The following is a 15,556-nucleotide window of genomic DNA, read 5'->3' as shown; positions in this document are numbered from 1 at the left end:
GCCACGACTGACTAAAACCATGCTACTGCTTAGAGATCTTCCACTAAGCCATAACTTCACTCTCCCCTGGGATCACCACCTTATCGCTGATGATCGACGGGCCCCTCCACCCTCATCCGCCGCGGTCCGAAACGGCGAATTTCCCACAGTGGGAATCCGGCATTCCCACACACTCTTTAGATTCCACGGAAATACCAAGTGCATTTAGAATGATGGAAAATACAAAATATGTAGATTTGGAATCATTTTGTAAGATCTTTAAACTCTTGATAATCTATGTCGCCACCATCTATGCACCCGATCGGAGCAACCGCTAGTTCTTCAATCGCCGATCATCGCCATCCCGGTCCTCCAGTGCTTTAGCAATAAGCCCGACCCGGTCGGCCATCAGAATATTGATGCCAGCATCGAATTGGAGCTACGTAGGTAGAGTTAGTACATTTCCGAGTTACTCCTCGGGATGAATGACTCACTTGTGCACTCTCCGGGATGTTATTGAGTGGTCCATACGAGCCACACACGAGCCCCGACCGCTGGACGTATCCGATCAGCCGAGGGCATATGATCAAAGTCTCGGAGGCCAGAACAATTCCATTGAGGCCCCACTGCTGGGCGAATCGCACTGCAGCTTGCAGGCTACCGGCTCGCTTCTCTCTGTCTGTGACTGGGGGCTTTCCGGCGTTGGTGATGTACATGACTGGATAGGTTTGCTGTTTGAATGCCAAGAGAATGCAGATCTCGGGGGTGAATGAGGACAAGATAATGTTTCTGCTGTTCCCCAGGGTGAATACTTTCTCGAGGATTTTATCCACGAATATGTTGATTTCGATCGCTACTGGGGCTACTCCTGCTTCGGTGGCTTCGTGGATTCGGGGGTACTCTGAATCATTGTCAGTAATGTTCTCCGAGATCAGATACGGGGACGACTCACTGATCTCGACGTTGAAACCAAGGTTCTCCGGAAGCTGGGTTAGTAGCTCTTCGATGGTCGCAAACGAGTCCTGGATAACGTGGCCTCGGGTGTTGGGCTTGAAACCCTTGCTCATGTAGTCTACGGTGTGTCTCATCCTCTCTTGCATTTGTTGCGCTCCTTGCTCGTGGCCCCTGGTAAGAGACCGGGAGCGTGGATTCTTATGGTGGTGCCTGCTTCCCTTGATGGATGTTGGATAGCCCATTGGGGATTGTATCTTGCTCGCATGCAGGAACTAGAAAGTTAGATCCATTTTGAGTAGTGCGTAGAAGTAATACTGCTAACCTGATCTAAAGTCACATCATGCACTGGGACGTCAGTCCCAGACTCGCTCAAGGAAAAGTCGTGATATGCAACAGGTACAAGGTCCCTGGTCAATTGAGCATCTGGAGTATTTTAGTACATGATGTACACGATAGAAAACGATAGACAACAAATGACATACCAAACTATAACACGTTAGACCAGTAACTTAGAATACGGAAGTTCAACATTACCTCGACAAAGGAAGCCCCCAGACTGGCAGCTGATAGGAATGACTGGAAAAAATGAGCATATAGTCTAGTTGGATAAACTGACACTCACCTCGACTGTGTTCTCTCCCAACTGTAAATAGTCATGCCCGGCAACATTTTGTCCGAAGCCTGTACATTGTCAGCGGCGATCGCAAATACACCTCAGCCTGCATGCTTACCTCGATGTCCTACGAGACAAAAATCGTCATGACGGAGAAAGCATTCTCTCACAGAGGGAATACTGGGATGCTGAAATGGCTTGATTATAAGAAATGTGAAGGTCACCGTAGCTATAGCCTGGAATGACCCCCTCTCGAGAATGGGAATAGTTCTCTCGCGCACCAGACTTTCCCGGTTCTCACCAAAGGAATTGAGATTGTCTATCAGCAGCGCTGTACCACCACCAAGCAACTCTGCTTGGCCGTCATGACCATCGCCTAAATCGAGGAGTTCTAGGCGCAGTTCTGCCTCGCCCGTGGTTGGAAGCTCGAAGATCAATGATTCGTTAGCTGTGTCACCGAGAAAGGACATGTTAATTTGACGGGAAGAGTCATCCCCAGGAGAAGAGAATTTCAGTGCAAGGTCATTGCTCGTGGCCTTTGTTTTCAGTGATGGTGTTCGAAATTCAAATGGGTTCACCTGCTTTCCATCCTGCAAGCTGCCAAGGTAAACCACCAGTTGCGGCCGTTGATGTAGAGCCTTGACATTGTCATCCTGCTGCGCCAATGATGCGGTAGTTAGCACATCGGTACCGGACTCCCACTTGGATGGCCCTGTCATTCCCTTCGCCAAAGCAAGATGTCCCCGAAAAGCGGCATGCTCCTGTGCTGTCCAACCGCGGTGGTCTTTGATGTCCCGGTCGGCTCCATGCTCGAGAAGCACAGCGACGACACTCTGGTGACCTTCGACACAGGCGACAACTAGCGGAGTCCAACCGTAGATTGGCTCCACCGAGTTGAGCTCAGAGACGCATACGGTTTCTAATAGTTGTTTGACGCGATCCGCCCTTCCGGTACGCGCGGCGACATGCAGTGGGCTGGCTCCTTCACAGTTCCTGGGCGTCCGACAGAAGCGAGAGCATGCCTGAGAGATGACCGCAATCAGATCCCCATACTCGTAGTGCAACGCAGTAAATAGTGTTCGACTGAACAATGGTGCTATTCCGTCATCCTTATCGGATGCGTGCAGGACTTTTTCCAAGTAAACCAGAACAGATGAAACGGCGTCTCGGTGGTTGCCAACAGCCGCATCCTCAAAAGGTGAACAGTCTCGTTTGTCAGTATGCATAATCAGGCACCATTTGGAAGCCTTGTCCCAGCTTTTAGCGACATTGAATATTGCCACGCACTCCCACAAAAGACCGTATGAAGCAGCATAGTGCAGAGGGAAGCGCCCGAGAGTATCTTCCGAGAGCAGAACCTCCTCTGATCTGGGTCCTAGCTCCCCAATCACCTGGCAGAGCAGATCTCGGATTTTACAAAAGAGTACACAGGAATACGGCGCCGATAGTTGCATCTTCCGGAAACCCAGAACCGTGAACAAGCGATTTAATAATGTAGCCTGAATGGGAATATCGTTCTGAGGCAGCACATCAAATAGCAAAGTGTAGACAGTATCGGGTCGCAGTTCATATACCGCCAGCTCCAGCAGATGGAAGAGAAATAGTTTCGCTGATGATTTGCTCTGCTGTAAGGACTCATCTACCATAGAAACCACGATTGAAGGTTGATCCTGCCGTAGTGCCTCATAAAGTGGGGATTGTGGGTAGACCGGCCTGCTGCTGGGATCTGAAAGTGCCTCCTGTAGATGAGCAATCCATAATCCAAGATTCCGAGTCAGAGCTTTCCTCGATGGATTTTGTTCCTTGAATTTGTCCAGATCATTTCGTCCAGCAGATCGGGTTTTCTCCCTACCCAGATATTTGTCAATCTTTGTGTGGATACGAGAAACCGCTTCAACGTCCAATTGTTGGTACCGCTGCAGTTGAGAAACTTCCTTAGAAAACCTAGAAAGCGATTGGCAAAGGATTTCAATGTCAAGCTGGGAGAGCTTGTACGCCGTAGTTATATCGAAATTGCAAAAGCTTATGCAGTAATGGCTCTGTATCTCCTCTGCTTGCTTTCGAAGATAGCTTTCTTGCTCTTTGCGAAACCGAAGATGACCCGCGATGCTCAGGTCTAGACATGATTGCGCATCTATTGAAAGGTAAGACATGTATAGAGTTAAGACACGTAATCATCATAATTTTGGGTTTCTTTCAAGTAACGAACCTGAGAAGTCGGGACGAGTTTGCTCCTCTGTAGCTTTCTCAACAGCGATCTTCAGCAGTCTCTTGAGCCGATTGTATGGAACATGATGCTCCGCCCATTCTGGGACTTGATGGAGGTGAATATTTCGACCGAACCTCATGTTGAAAATTTAGGCGGAATCACACAAGTATTGGAAGATGGACAGTAAGAAAGAGTTGCGATATGTTGTACGGGAGTCTCACAACTGAGGGGCAGACCGAAGTACAGGCGCCCGAAGGTAGGAGACAACAAACTGTTGTAAGAAAGGGGGTAACAAAGGAAAGAAAGTTAAAAGAGAATAAAGCAGCGATACTCTTGTAGGCCAAAGCCTTGTCCTACATAACCTCTCTTGGCTTTTCGAACCGCATCCTTTTTGTTGTCTTCGCGGATCTTTACGTAGCTTGCCTGATTGCTTCATAAAAGGTAGGTCAGTACCCTAACATCCTTTGCGCTATTTTGGCTTGATACTTTTTGGAATGTTGGTGATATAACTTTCGGAGGAAGCCGAGGAGGAACACACACTTCATCTCCGTGGTTGTGGTATTCTCGGCACCAGATGGCATACAACATACAGAACAGTAGCTGTCAGAGAGACAGGCACCGAGAAGAGTAGCCGACCATCGCGCTATTCACGGGATCAGCCGATAACCTGTAGTCGAGGTGACTGCGGGCAGGTGGGAGATCTTGACTGGAGTGGCCGTGTAGCCAAGGCTCGTGTACTGCTAGCCAGTCTACGAGAATGGCGCGAATATCCGCGTTTGACTGAAGCTTAATCCGGAACAAACCTAGAAGTGTGAGGCTTCCCAAACACAAATACTGTAATTCATTCTCTGAACCTAAAATGCTACCACTTCGCTTCTCATAATGTGATCCGAAAGGACGGAGGACGATAAGTGCTATCAGGACTGCTACAGCAGTCTGCCACCACAGCCTCTCAGTTGAGCAGAATCTACCAGAAAAAGCGCAGCCCCTTGCTGCTCATAATAGAGATGCCTTAGCAACCCAAGCCCAGCTAGCGTTGGTGGTACATTTACGTTACTCAATATTACCCGACTGGAGTTGGACGATTGGATTGTCGAGCCGCCTGAGACCGGCCAAGTTCGGATTCGAACCCAATCTGCTAGAGCGGAAATAATGAACTCCGCTACCAGTAAACATCAGATGAACGGTACTTTTGTTCTCTACCACTAATGCCATGGGATCCAATGCTAGAATCTTCTCCCGGAATGTCTGCGGCCTCTGCTCACTCCCCTGGCGGCTCATCCTTCGGTCGGCTGCCAACCATGGATCCACTATCGATCAGTTCCAGCGTTATTGCGATCGCAACATTAGCCGCTGAAGTCTGTTCCAAGTTGTCGGAACTACGGTCATTGTACAAGAGTCTGCCTGGTCGGCTGCACGCTGTCAACAATGAGGTTGCTGATCTGGAAGTAGTCCTCCTGGAAGTTGCCTTTGTGGTGAAAAAGCGGCAGACCTTCCTAGAGAAGGAACTATCCTCCATTCCCCACCTCTTGAAGCAGGCATATACCAAGCTGAATGAGCTGAAGGCTATTGTTTTCAAACTCACTGCTGTCTGTCGTGCGGGGCGAGTGCCCATATCTTTGGTTCTTTCCTGGAGGAAGGAGGAGCAGACCAAGTTACAGGTGCTGCAAGATGATCTTCGAACGATCAAGAGCAGCTTAAATATCATGCTCGGGGCTTCAAACTCGTCAGTGTCCTCACATGGGATTGTCTTACATTGTGGGTTATCGCCGAAGCTGACCTCGAATGCTAGGCATGATATGATGAAAATCCGTCTGGAAATCGAGTCGTTTTCTACAATAGCAGCACATTCAATGCAGCAGCAACAGGTTGCGTTGCAAAACCATTTTAGCGGCGCTCTTGTGGCAGTTAACGAGCGCATAGCAAGGGTAGAAGAGATGCTTCGCGAGCAGGCCCTTCAAGTCAGTGAAAGCCAAACCATCCAGGTGGGCTCGTCGTACATTGCATCTCAACCTCGTCAAAGGCTGCCAGGGATATCTAAACCCACCGTGCTACCCGCTTCCCCGCGCTCGGAGGGTATCGGTGTGAGAGTCGCACCATTCATCGTTACCTGCGGACCAAAGTGCATTTGCGCATGCCATCGTGAGAAGAAGTCAGCGACTCCTGCATTCCTTGACCAGGTTGTTGAACGGCTTTTTGTCGGATACTCTGGAATTCCCGCCTTGAGTCCGAGATGTACTCTCGATACCTGCCAAAAGTCACGAGCAAGTCAAGTCAGCCTGGAGTACTGGTTCCCGATCGGCTTCTGGTCGTCCACAATTGTTAGAATGCAGGTGGGCTATCAGCCTAATGTTGGATCACTGTTGCAGTTGGATACGCTGAGACGAGTACCGGACACCGCGCAGTGCGTGAACTTTGCTCTCAACGGGGATATTGAGGGCTTGAAATATCTCTTTACTCATGGCCTCGCCTCTCCGCGGGACATCAGTACTACTCGAGGATATTCCGTCCTTCGATGGGCGCTGTACGGAAAACAATATGAGACTTGTGAGTTCCTTATTCATGCTGGCGCAGATCCAGACTACAGACCCATCGCTGCAAGCGACAATAGCCCGAAAAACAAAGCTTGTCATTTCCTTCTCGAAGGGGGGCTGCCAGACAATGCCGTCAAGGCTCTTCGCACGATAACAAAAGGCGGATATTTAGATGAGTTCATAGAGAACTCCAATTTTACCCAGACTCACAAGATTATCCTAGGCATATCCATGAACAACCTGGAGGAGGAGATTATTCAACATCCTGAGGATATCAACGCTGTTGATGCAATGGGCCGGACTCCACTAGCTTGGGCAGCGGCAAGAGGGGACACTCGAGCGATCGTCACTCTGCTAAGTCAGGGAGCTGACCCCAATATCATGGATGTGCAACTCTCAGGTCCCTTTTCAAATGCAGCGGCGCAAGGCCATACTGTCAGTGTTCGTCTTCTCCTGGAAGCCGGTGCATATCCCGATACCGCCAAGTTCACCGGAGTGAGAAAAGGGAGCCCCCTCAACTGTGCCGCACGGAATTCTCGAAGTGTCGTATTGCTCAAGAGTCTCTTAGACTTTGGAGCAGAGGTAGATGCCTCTGGAACAGATGGCAAAACTGCCCTCCTCCAAGCGGCACGTATCGACAATCCCAGTTTTGCTATGCTCCTGCTGGAATATGGAGCAGATATCAATGCCACTGCTGCCGATGACTCGACCCCTCTTACGACTGCAATCACCTATAACAGCCACAATGTCCTTCGGCTGATCCTTGATCGTTGGCATGAGTACTCTTCTTGTCCCCGTCTCAAGGGACCGCATCTTTTGCAGATTGTCGCGCTGTATGCTGATTTGGAGACCATTAACATCCTCGCGGGAACTGACCATTTCCGGGCGAAGTATGACAATCGATATACTCATGGGGATTTCTCTGATCACCTGCGCCAGCGGCCCGATTTCACGGAAAAGTTGGCGGTTGCGTTCGATGAGCTTCTGACTATCATTAATCAGCGACCAGTTGTGGATGAGTCGCTGGACAGCCTGATGGAGGCTGGGTTTTTCTCTTGTTTACCTTCCCGAGTCAACTCGCGACAGGAAGATATGCTCCAAGAGCCCGGCAGTCCTGCCAGCTCGGATGAAAGCTTTGCAGATGCATTGGACTACGTGTCTATATCCTGAGATAGCTAGTCGAAGGCATGAAGAGTACTCTGTCAAGGATATACGTCATTGGTTATTGGTTCGTTGGGTACGTTGTAGTCCATTCGTGTTACCTGAGAATTATGTATATTGGTAGAAACTTCAGTCATCATCTGGATCACCGGAGAAGGACATAAGTCATAGATAGCTACTTTGGGGTTGATGGAGCAAGCAGGTGCTTGTAAGGAACTGTTGAAACAAGTTTAGTCATAGAGGTCTTACACGATAATATCTAGTCTACCAATCTTCATCTCTAATTCCCGCAAAGGGCTGCCATGGTCACACCAGAAAGACAGTCTGCGGCTCACAATCATCGAAGACCGGGGTGAGGCCAAAATCATAAAAATGTTCATAGAAGCCAATCCGCTTGAACTGCAATCTCGTCTGATGTGGACACTTCAGCAGTACCAATCCGGCAGACTGGACCCCATCTTCGTAACTAACAGGCTCCGACCATACTTTCCCATCACCTCTCGATACGATCATCAGGTAGACTTCCTGTTCCTCAAGATAGCACCCTGCATGATCCAGGAATATAGTCTCACTGTGACTTTCTTTAGTACCGTCGGAGACATGGACATATCGCAATTGAAACTTTTTATTTTCCTCCTCGGGATCAAGGTTCTTCAGTCCAGGGAAAGCCCGCAGCATGCCTTCTGGTATTGGCTGAAAGCGAGCCTCCATCCGGGCCGCTCTAATCTTCGCTCTGAGCTTCACATATCCCCGGTCCCCTTGGTCGACTGCCAGTTGCCCATAACTGTCTCCCGCATACTGCGGGATTATATCGTGACCGAGAACCTCAATTTCCGGTCTCGGGTTATAGAGATTACTCGCAAGAAACTCAACCGCCCCATCATTGGCACACCACGACCATGTCGGCGCCCGATAATATTTTGTTGGGATCATTGGACGACGTTCTCTTTCCCCAAACCACCGATCCATCCCAGGACTGATCGCGTTACGGGTGGCCCAAAGAAGTCCAGAGGCCAGATCTTGGACCCATAATCCGACAAGGTACTCATCGTTCAAAGCCAAAGCATGAGTGCGCGCGATGCCGGCAACCGCTGGTAACTTGTCGCTTGGGACGGTGAGATCGCGACAGGTATAGTCTTCCACGATTTTGTACCAGGCTTTGTATAATTCGGTTTTGTCGGGACCTTCTGCGCCCGTCGACGATGATGTTCCGCCGATCTCTAGTTTATCTAGTGACTTGTGGCGTCGGGGCCGTTTGGCCAGATCGATATCGCGCCCATAATCTTTTGGTGAGGGGCAGGTAATTAAGCCTAGACCGAGCATATCAGTTACCCCGATGTAGAGTTTTCGTGGTGATAGGAGTCGTTCCTGCAGGGTCCAGCCGCGGGTATTCCATACGGACGAGTCCAGTTCATCTTCGGCGGCTAGGTAGGCGTTCCAGAAAAGGTGGTCCAGTTCACCTGTGTAAGGTGAGGGTTCGATGAAGAATGAGCCGTGGATACCAGGGTGGTTGTCGATGGAGTATGTAATGGGAACCAGAGATTTAGATTCGCAAACAGGCCGATCAAAGACTTTCTGAAGGGGTGTCTCCGTGGCAGTCAAGTATATTGTCAGGTATGATGACATGTAGATGCTGTGCATCTTGGTCGACTCCGAGGCCCAATCGCGTCGGGACTGGTCCTGTTGGATCTCAAGGAGACCCTTCTCTTTGGTTCTCGTTTCTTTCTGGATGATGCAGAGGCTGTCAATCCACAAATATGAAATGCCCAATGCGCAGCATATGTCAACGACGTCTCTGAAACCAGGCGGTAGAGTCGCTGTGGGGTCATCTGCTGAGAATGGCGATAGTGGGATATCCTGGTAATGCGCTTGTAGGTTGCTGGGGGTTGTGGCGAGGAACTCGTCGGAGCCCCAGCGGTAGCTGAGTGCGGCATACTTAGGGACGTTCGAGGCATCTTGACAGTTAGAACCATGACTATTCAGATCTTTGGTTTCCACTAAGCGTAGCTTTTTCCCTTCCTGGTCTTGAGTGATTTGGATAAGCCGGAGAGGCAACCTGTCGGCTATGGACTCTCCATGGTGGATAATGCTGGAGGCATGATTATGGTGCTGGTCGCATTCTGTCAAATGCCCTCGGATTGTCTTTGTGTTTTCAGTGGATAGCCTGTCTTGATCGGGATGGGGATATGCTATGCCTAGATAGCGTGCAAGAGGGTCATCTGATCGCAGTTAGCATACAGGATATCCCAGTTGGAAGCCCATATACTTCAGACCATGGTAAGAGAAAAAGCGACGATAACCTACCCAAATGTGCACGTAGCTTGAAATAAATTAGGCCATCGGGCCCAGTCATGTCGCCCGCAAATCGATCCTGTCCTGGTCTGAGTAGATCCCATTCGATTATGATTGCGGCGAATTTACTTCTCTCGCTGTCCGAGGCTCTGAATTCTGCCATCAGTGAAACCTTAACCACCTTGACTGTGGAGTATTTACGATCGTGCTCTTCCGGGGACCAGCTGCGAAGACGACGTTCGCTAATGCCATTCAGCAGCGATCTCCGGAGCGCTGGGCAGAACGAGCATCCTGCCTCGCCTGACGCCCTAAGAGCCGGTAAATCGGGGAGGTCATCACGACAGTCGAATTCGATAGGAATGGAATGTTGCCCAGCTGGAAATTGCAGGTGGGGTCCGCTGGTTTCTGAATTAACTTCGGTGAAGCCGTATCTCGCTAGGGACTCGGCGCTCAAGTATAAAAATTTGCATCTGCTGCAAAGGGTGGATGGCATTTTCCAGAGGAGGAAATGGACACCTGACTTTATTTAAGAGGAATGATGTGAAAAACATCGTGAACGAGGTTCGCTTTCTGCACCAGATGAGGAGAGGTGGGGTAAGTCGATATTTAGTCTCCGAAAGACGATTTCGACAATGATCTACTCTTCAGGGAAGACACGTGGCAGGCGTCTGTGGCAGCAGATGAATTGATGCAGCTTGTTGCCTTTGATTTAGACCTTGGTGTATCTGGGGTTCGGCAGACAGACAGACATGTTGAATTATCTTGTGTTGCGTGTGAAATAGACATCCGTTATCGATTGACATGTGCATAAAGTGGTGATGCATTGCACATATTAATAATCATATATATTCATGACACTTTATGCTATAATGTTTCAAATCGCCGAGTGACTGCGCCATTTTCGTGCCCTGTCCAACTGCACCCAAGCATGACTTTCCCAGCATATCTGCCAAGCCACTGTGGCAGAGATTATTGACGACTCTCGTAATAGTGGAATGGTGGGTGATAAGTAGTGCCATAAATAGCACAATTGACGGAGAATTTCCTGTAGTTTAGTGCTTACCTTGTTATCCCTGCTAGCAAGCATCCCGACCGGGCTTGCAGAACAGAGTTTGCTTTCACTTTGACAAAAGCCTAAATACGACCTACGCCTCTAAAGGCCTCCCCGTATCTGTGCTCGATTTCTTCGGAAATGCTCGGAATTCACTATACTAAATACTAATGGACCACTTAGTCGAATGGAACTCCGGAACGCTGGATCTGCCTGAGCAGCGATCGGCAGAAATCTTCTCGAGCCTACGAAAAAGTTGCCAAAGGAGCCTGGCACGTGAGTAATCGAAGCCCGAAACGAGCCTTGCAAGTCGACTAATGTAGATAACCATTGGTTAAGCTCCACTAAATCGGTGGGCCCAGAGAGGCTTAGCCAGGAAAAAGCATGTTTAGCTTCTTCTCGATAGGGTCTGTCTGCCTGGCTGGACCCCCCGATCCATGCCCGGCCGACCCGACAATCAACGGAACTCAGGGGACCTCTTGAGGGGTTCAGCCCTACTAGGCCCATTGTTCACCCACTTGACTTGCAACTCATTAGCAATGATCTCTGATTTTGCCAGTGGTCTCATGTACCCCTTATTTCCCGGCCCCCGATTAGCGGCGTCCGGCTTGATCCTAAACTGGGATCCACGTATGCACCGGGGCTAAAAGTCCCTCCTAGTCGCTGATGGATTAATTTAAACACCACTTTAAAAACATGTCATCGCCCCGGGTCATGACGCGAGGCCCATCAGGTTCCGGCCTTGCATGTTTGCCCGCTGCCAACGTCATCCGTGCAGGCAGAAGCAATCCTCTGCACGGAGCTTGCTCGGTCTATTCCCGCACACTACCCATGCTCCCTCGGTTGAATTCTTCGTTGCACAATGACTTGGGATGAGTCCAGGAAGCTGCTCTCGCACAATATGAGCCAATTTGCGGGTATCCGGAGCCAGCGAGGCTTTCGGATCATCTTCGCAGCCGTCGCAGTCATATTTGCACTTTCCATCTTCATGCTGCTTCCGCCAGCATCAACAACGACCAAAGTTCTCGGATTCGGGCAGGGACAGAAGCCCACGACCCAGTCATCTTCAGTTGAGGCTATCACGATAGATACTAGTCTTATCACCGATCTATCGCAATACTTTGCGGACTATCCCATCCAGAAACCCTTCAAAGAGAAGTTTGGCGAGCTAGGCCGCCGCAACCGAGTTCTTCGCGACTGGCTCATTCAAGTTGAAACCTCCCAGGACTCTACCACCAAGTCCATCTTACGCAACGCCATTGAAGAAGTCGCCATCGCGCAATACCCTTTCCTGCAACCTCCCAAGCAGACTCAGTCCCACCAATCTAGATCTTCCCGTCACCCAGTACAAGACCTCCGCGCTTCCTTCGAGCCTGACTCTGCCGGTATTGTCATCCCAACCAGCGACCACACCCTCCGTTATGCCGCTCACCTTATTGCCTCTCTTCGCTCTGTCCTCAACTCTACTCTACCTATTCAAGTTGTCTACGCAGGGGATGACGACCTCTCCCCTACGAACCGGGACCACCTGTTGACACTGGCTGCTTCTGGTCCCGCCATCACCTTCCTCAACATTCTCACCGTCTTCGACGATACAACTCTCAAGCTAGAAACAGGCGGCTGGGCCATCAAACCCTTCGCGGCATTGGCTTCCCCTTTCGAGAAAGTTATCCTTGCAGATGCTGATGCCGTCTTCCTGCAACCCCCGGAAGCACTCCTTCAGCACGATGCCTTCGTCAACAAAGGCGCGCTTCTCTTTCATGATCGTCTCCTCTGGAAACACGCGTTCGAGGGCCGTCACGAGTGGTGGCGGGATCAGATACGCCGACCCAGTAAGGAGATGGATGCCTCTCTTGTCTGGACGGAAGATTACGCCGAAGAAGCAGACTCGGGTCTCGTGGTGCTCGACAAAAGTAGGCCGGATACGTTTATGGGACTGTTACATATTTGCTGGCAGAATACTTACGACGTGCGCGAGGAAACTACGTATAAGATCACTTACGGAGATAAAGAGAGCTGGTGGTTGGGATTGGAGTTAGCTGGCGCAGAGTATGAGTTCTCAAAGCACTACGGAGGCGTCGTCGGGTGGGAGAATGTTGATGATAAGGAAAGACTCGGTGTATGTAGTTTTGTGATTGCGCATGTGGATGCCAAGGGGCGGTTGCTGTGGTATAATGGGAGTTTGTTGAAGAATAAGGGACAGGTTGGTATGGAGGATGTCTATGAGGTTCCGGATAAGTGGATGATTGATGCAGAGTGGGTTAAAGGGGCGAGGAAACAGGACCATAGTTGTATGGTCGGTGGTGAAGTCAGGGAGCTTACGAGGGACGAGTTGGATGTGCTGCAGAGGTCGATTGCTGCCGCAAGGCAGGTGGATACGCTGGTGCGTACAAGTTGACCTTATACATATATTCATAGATTTACGTTCCTACTAGGCTATCTCGGAGTTTTTAATTCAGCGATATACCCACTGAGTTTGTATGAAATCATGCCTTCTTGCCCGTGTCGTCGTGACGATCGACCTGTTAAAGTCTGCTGTTATTTTTGGCTGTAGAAGTGCTGAGTCCGTCTCGTAATAATAATACACCCTATGCCGGCGTGACTAAGTGATGAAAGCACATATTGTGTCATTCATCCCATCTTACGCTTGATATCAAACAGCTGAGCTAGTTAATTTATGTGCGTGAAGTTCAGGATCTGACTCCCTATGTTAATGGAATGATTAATGTGAAGAGTTTGACTGTTCCATAACCCAAAACTCATGACATTCATAGAAGAGCATGAAGCTGACTTGCGCTTCGTGAATAACCAGCATCACCACAGTGTAATTCCATGCGAGCTGTATTGAAACAATTACATCCCGTCACCGTCCTTGCAGATTTATTCAGTAATTAAATGCTTTTGTTGCTCTATATAAAGCCCGTAATCCTCCCTCATCCTGTCCCTTTCTGTTCTTCCTAACCACTCATACGGATCACAAATGACTCTTTCTCAGTGGCCAAAGGTATCCTCTGAACAATTTATTTCTCTATGAATTATCACTTGTTATATATCTATTATCTGCCAATCTTAGCCAACACTTACTCTTCGGCACTGCCTACTTAACTTTTTCGGCATAAGATAAATCAGTTGCAATGCCGACTTTAGTCGTCAACTAAGCCTCGTCATACCAAAAATATCTTGACACATCTCTCAGACGGACCTCAATCTTACTTACCCTCTTTTACGGTGTCTACGACTTTAATATATGGGCAATATAAAGCAGTACTCAGGGATACCATGCACGGTATCCTTCAGACACGCATTATATAATCTTCATATGTGACAAGATCCGGGTCACAAGGCAACAAACAGCAGACACTTGAGCTCATAATACTTTCCGAAAATTCGAAGAGGAGTAAAGGCAAGTGGGACTCTTCTTCGCTACCATCATGAGCTCTCATCTGTACTCTTACGGTGTCTAATTACTCCTTGACGATATTAAACGAATTAAGATACTCGTTGCGACGCACAACTAGTGAGATTGGGGTCCACAACAGACACAAGAGTCCTTCCGTCTCATTCCGTTGATCGCCGTTATATATTGTCGCGGACACGTCGCTGGCGTCAGGGTTATACTATGATCTGAAAGCAAGAAGAACGCGTGCACTATCCTTCCAATGCTTGGAAACGGTCGGCAATGCGGTACATCTGCTGATCCATGACAAAGGTACCGAGCAGTTTGAGAAGAACGATTGGATTCATGTCGTCAAATGCGAGATCATATCTGCCATGACTGATATTATCATTCTCCCTATAACGGCCGGTTGTTATATAATCATCTGCCGCTGCCCGTCGTCGACTGCTCAAAAAAGATGGATCTCGCCGACAACACTTTATTTATCTCGCATGTATTGGGTGACTGGGTTTGGCTTCACGTCTGCTCCGCTACAACAGACGCTAGTCCAGACCGGCACTTTCCGACAATATGTCATAATGGGGTAGCAGATTATGTCTATCAGGAACCGTGTATATCTATATACTCACTAGCAGCAGCGAGTCATCATGTTCGACAAACAGGTCATTCGGTCGCTATGATAATTTGGTTATTGCCCTGCTCGGTCCAGAGCTCATAGCATGTGCTTGTTCTAGACCGCTACCTCAGCCTAAAGGAAACAGAGGAAGGGTCTTAGAATCCAATACTTTATTGCTGACGTCGAGGTCCTTAACCAGGTCCCTCTAACCCTGTCAAGATGCCCACTCTGGGAAATGCCGTTGTACATGCAGCTTCTGCTGTTCAGACTTCGGACCATTTCACTGCTGCAACATATACTTTCTACTGACACGTCTAATGATCTGGGAACTCCTATATCGTGTTTCCTGTTCAATGAGAAGAAGGGGGGATTGAACAAGAACTTCTATGGCCTTATTCCTTCGGCACTTGGTGACATGTGAAACCAAGCTTCCAGACCGGTACGACTCGAGATGGTTGGCGTCGCCTGTCAGTACACCAAGCAAGATCTACATGGCGGCTGCGGCTTAAGCAACCTCTTTGCACTCTTTGGTCATCTTCCGGAGTGCAGGACAGCAAAGTACAGAAATCAGATCTTTATGCAGATATGGGCTGTGGCCATTGCTGGGTCAATGGTAGCCTGGGTAGGTCTACCCTCCATTTCGGTATGGCTCCTAGCTAAGTTATAATAGAAACATGGCACGGCTCCTGAAAGCAAAATCCTGGGGCTATGTAAGTATAGAGAGACCAATCATTGTGTTAGCTACGGACT

General features: G+C 49.2%; 4 protein-coding genes across 4 annotated transcripts; 2 read left to right on the top strand and 2 right to left on the bottom strand.

The window, feature by feature from the left end:
* Window positions 1–313: 313 nt before the first annotated feature.
* Window positions 314–3,894, bottom strand: AtWU_02291 (ankyrin repeat-containing protein; the record flags this gene model as incomplete). Its single annotated transcript, XM_035497405.1, has 9 exons — window positions 314–418; window positions 474–880; window positions 932–1,205; window positions 1,256–1,340; window positions 1,412–1,419; window positions 1,468–1,509; window positions 1,556–1,614; window positions 1,665–3,680; window positions 3,756–3,894. 9 exons carry the CDS (start codon window positions 3,892–3,894, stop codon window positions 314–316), a joined length of 3,135 nt encoding a protein of 1,044 aa, XP_035353298.1.
* Window positions 3,895–5,056: 1,162 nt separating this feature from the next.
* Window positions 5,057–7,459, top strand: AtWU_02290 (ankyrin repeat domain; the record flags this gene model as incomplete). Its single annotated transcript, XM_035497404.1, has 1 exon — window positions 5,057–7,459. The coding sequence occupies one exon, from the start codon at window positions 5,057–5,059 to the stop codon at window positions 7,457–7,459; it is 2,403 nt and encodes an 800-aa protein (XP_035353297.1).
* A 297-nt stretch (window positions 7,460–7,756) lies between these two features.
* AtWU_02289 (HET-domain-containing protein) lies at window positions 7,757–10,235 on the bottom strand (the record flags this gene model as incomplete). Its single annotated transcript, XM_035497403.1, has 2 exons — window positions 7,757–9,669; window positions 9,755–10,235. The coding sequence occupies 2 exons, from the start codon at window positions 10,233–10,235 to the stop codon at window positions 7,757–7,759; spliced, it is 2,394 nt and encodes a 797-aa protein (XP_035353296.1).
* Window positions 10,236–11,655: 1,420 nt separating this feature from the next.
* Window positions 11,656–13,191, top strand: AtWU_02288 (putative alpha-1,3-mannosyltransferase; the record flags this gene model as incomplete). The annotated part of the gene is made up of 1 exon (XM_035497402.1): window positions 11,656–13,191. The coding sequence occupies one exon, from the start codon at window positions 11,656–11,658 to the stop codon at window positions 13,189–13,191; it is 1,536 nt and encodes a 511-aa protein (XP_035353295.1).
* Window positions 13,192–15,556: the final 2,365 nt, after the last annotated feature.

The sequence above is a fragment of the Aspergillus tubingensis genome, assembly GCF_013340325.1.
Source record: "Aspergillus tubingensis WU-2223L DNA, scaffold_3, whole genome shotgun sequence".
NCBI lineage: Eukaryota > Fungi > Ascomycota > Eurotiomycetes > Eurotiales > Aspergillaceae > Aspergillus > Aspergillus tubingensis.
Note: the sequence above shows the minus strand (reverse complement) of the source record. Positions and strands in the feature narration are given on the sequence as shown.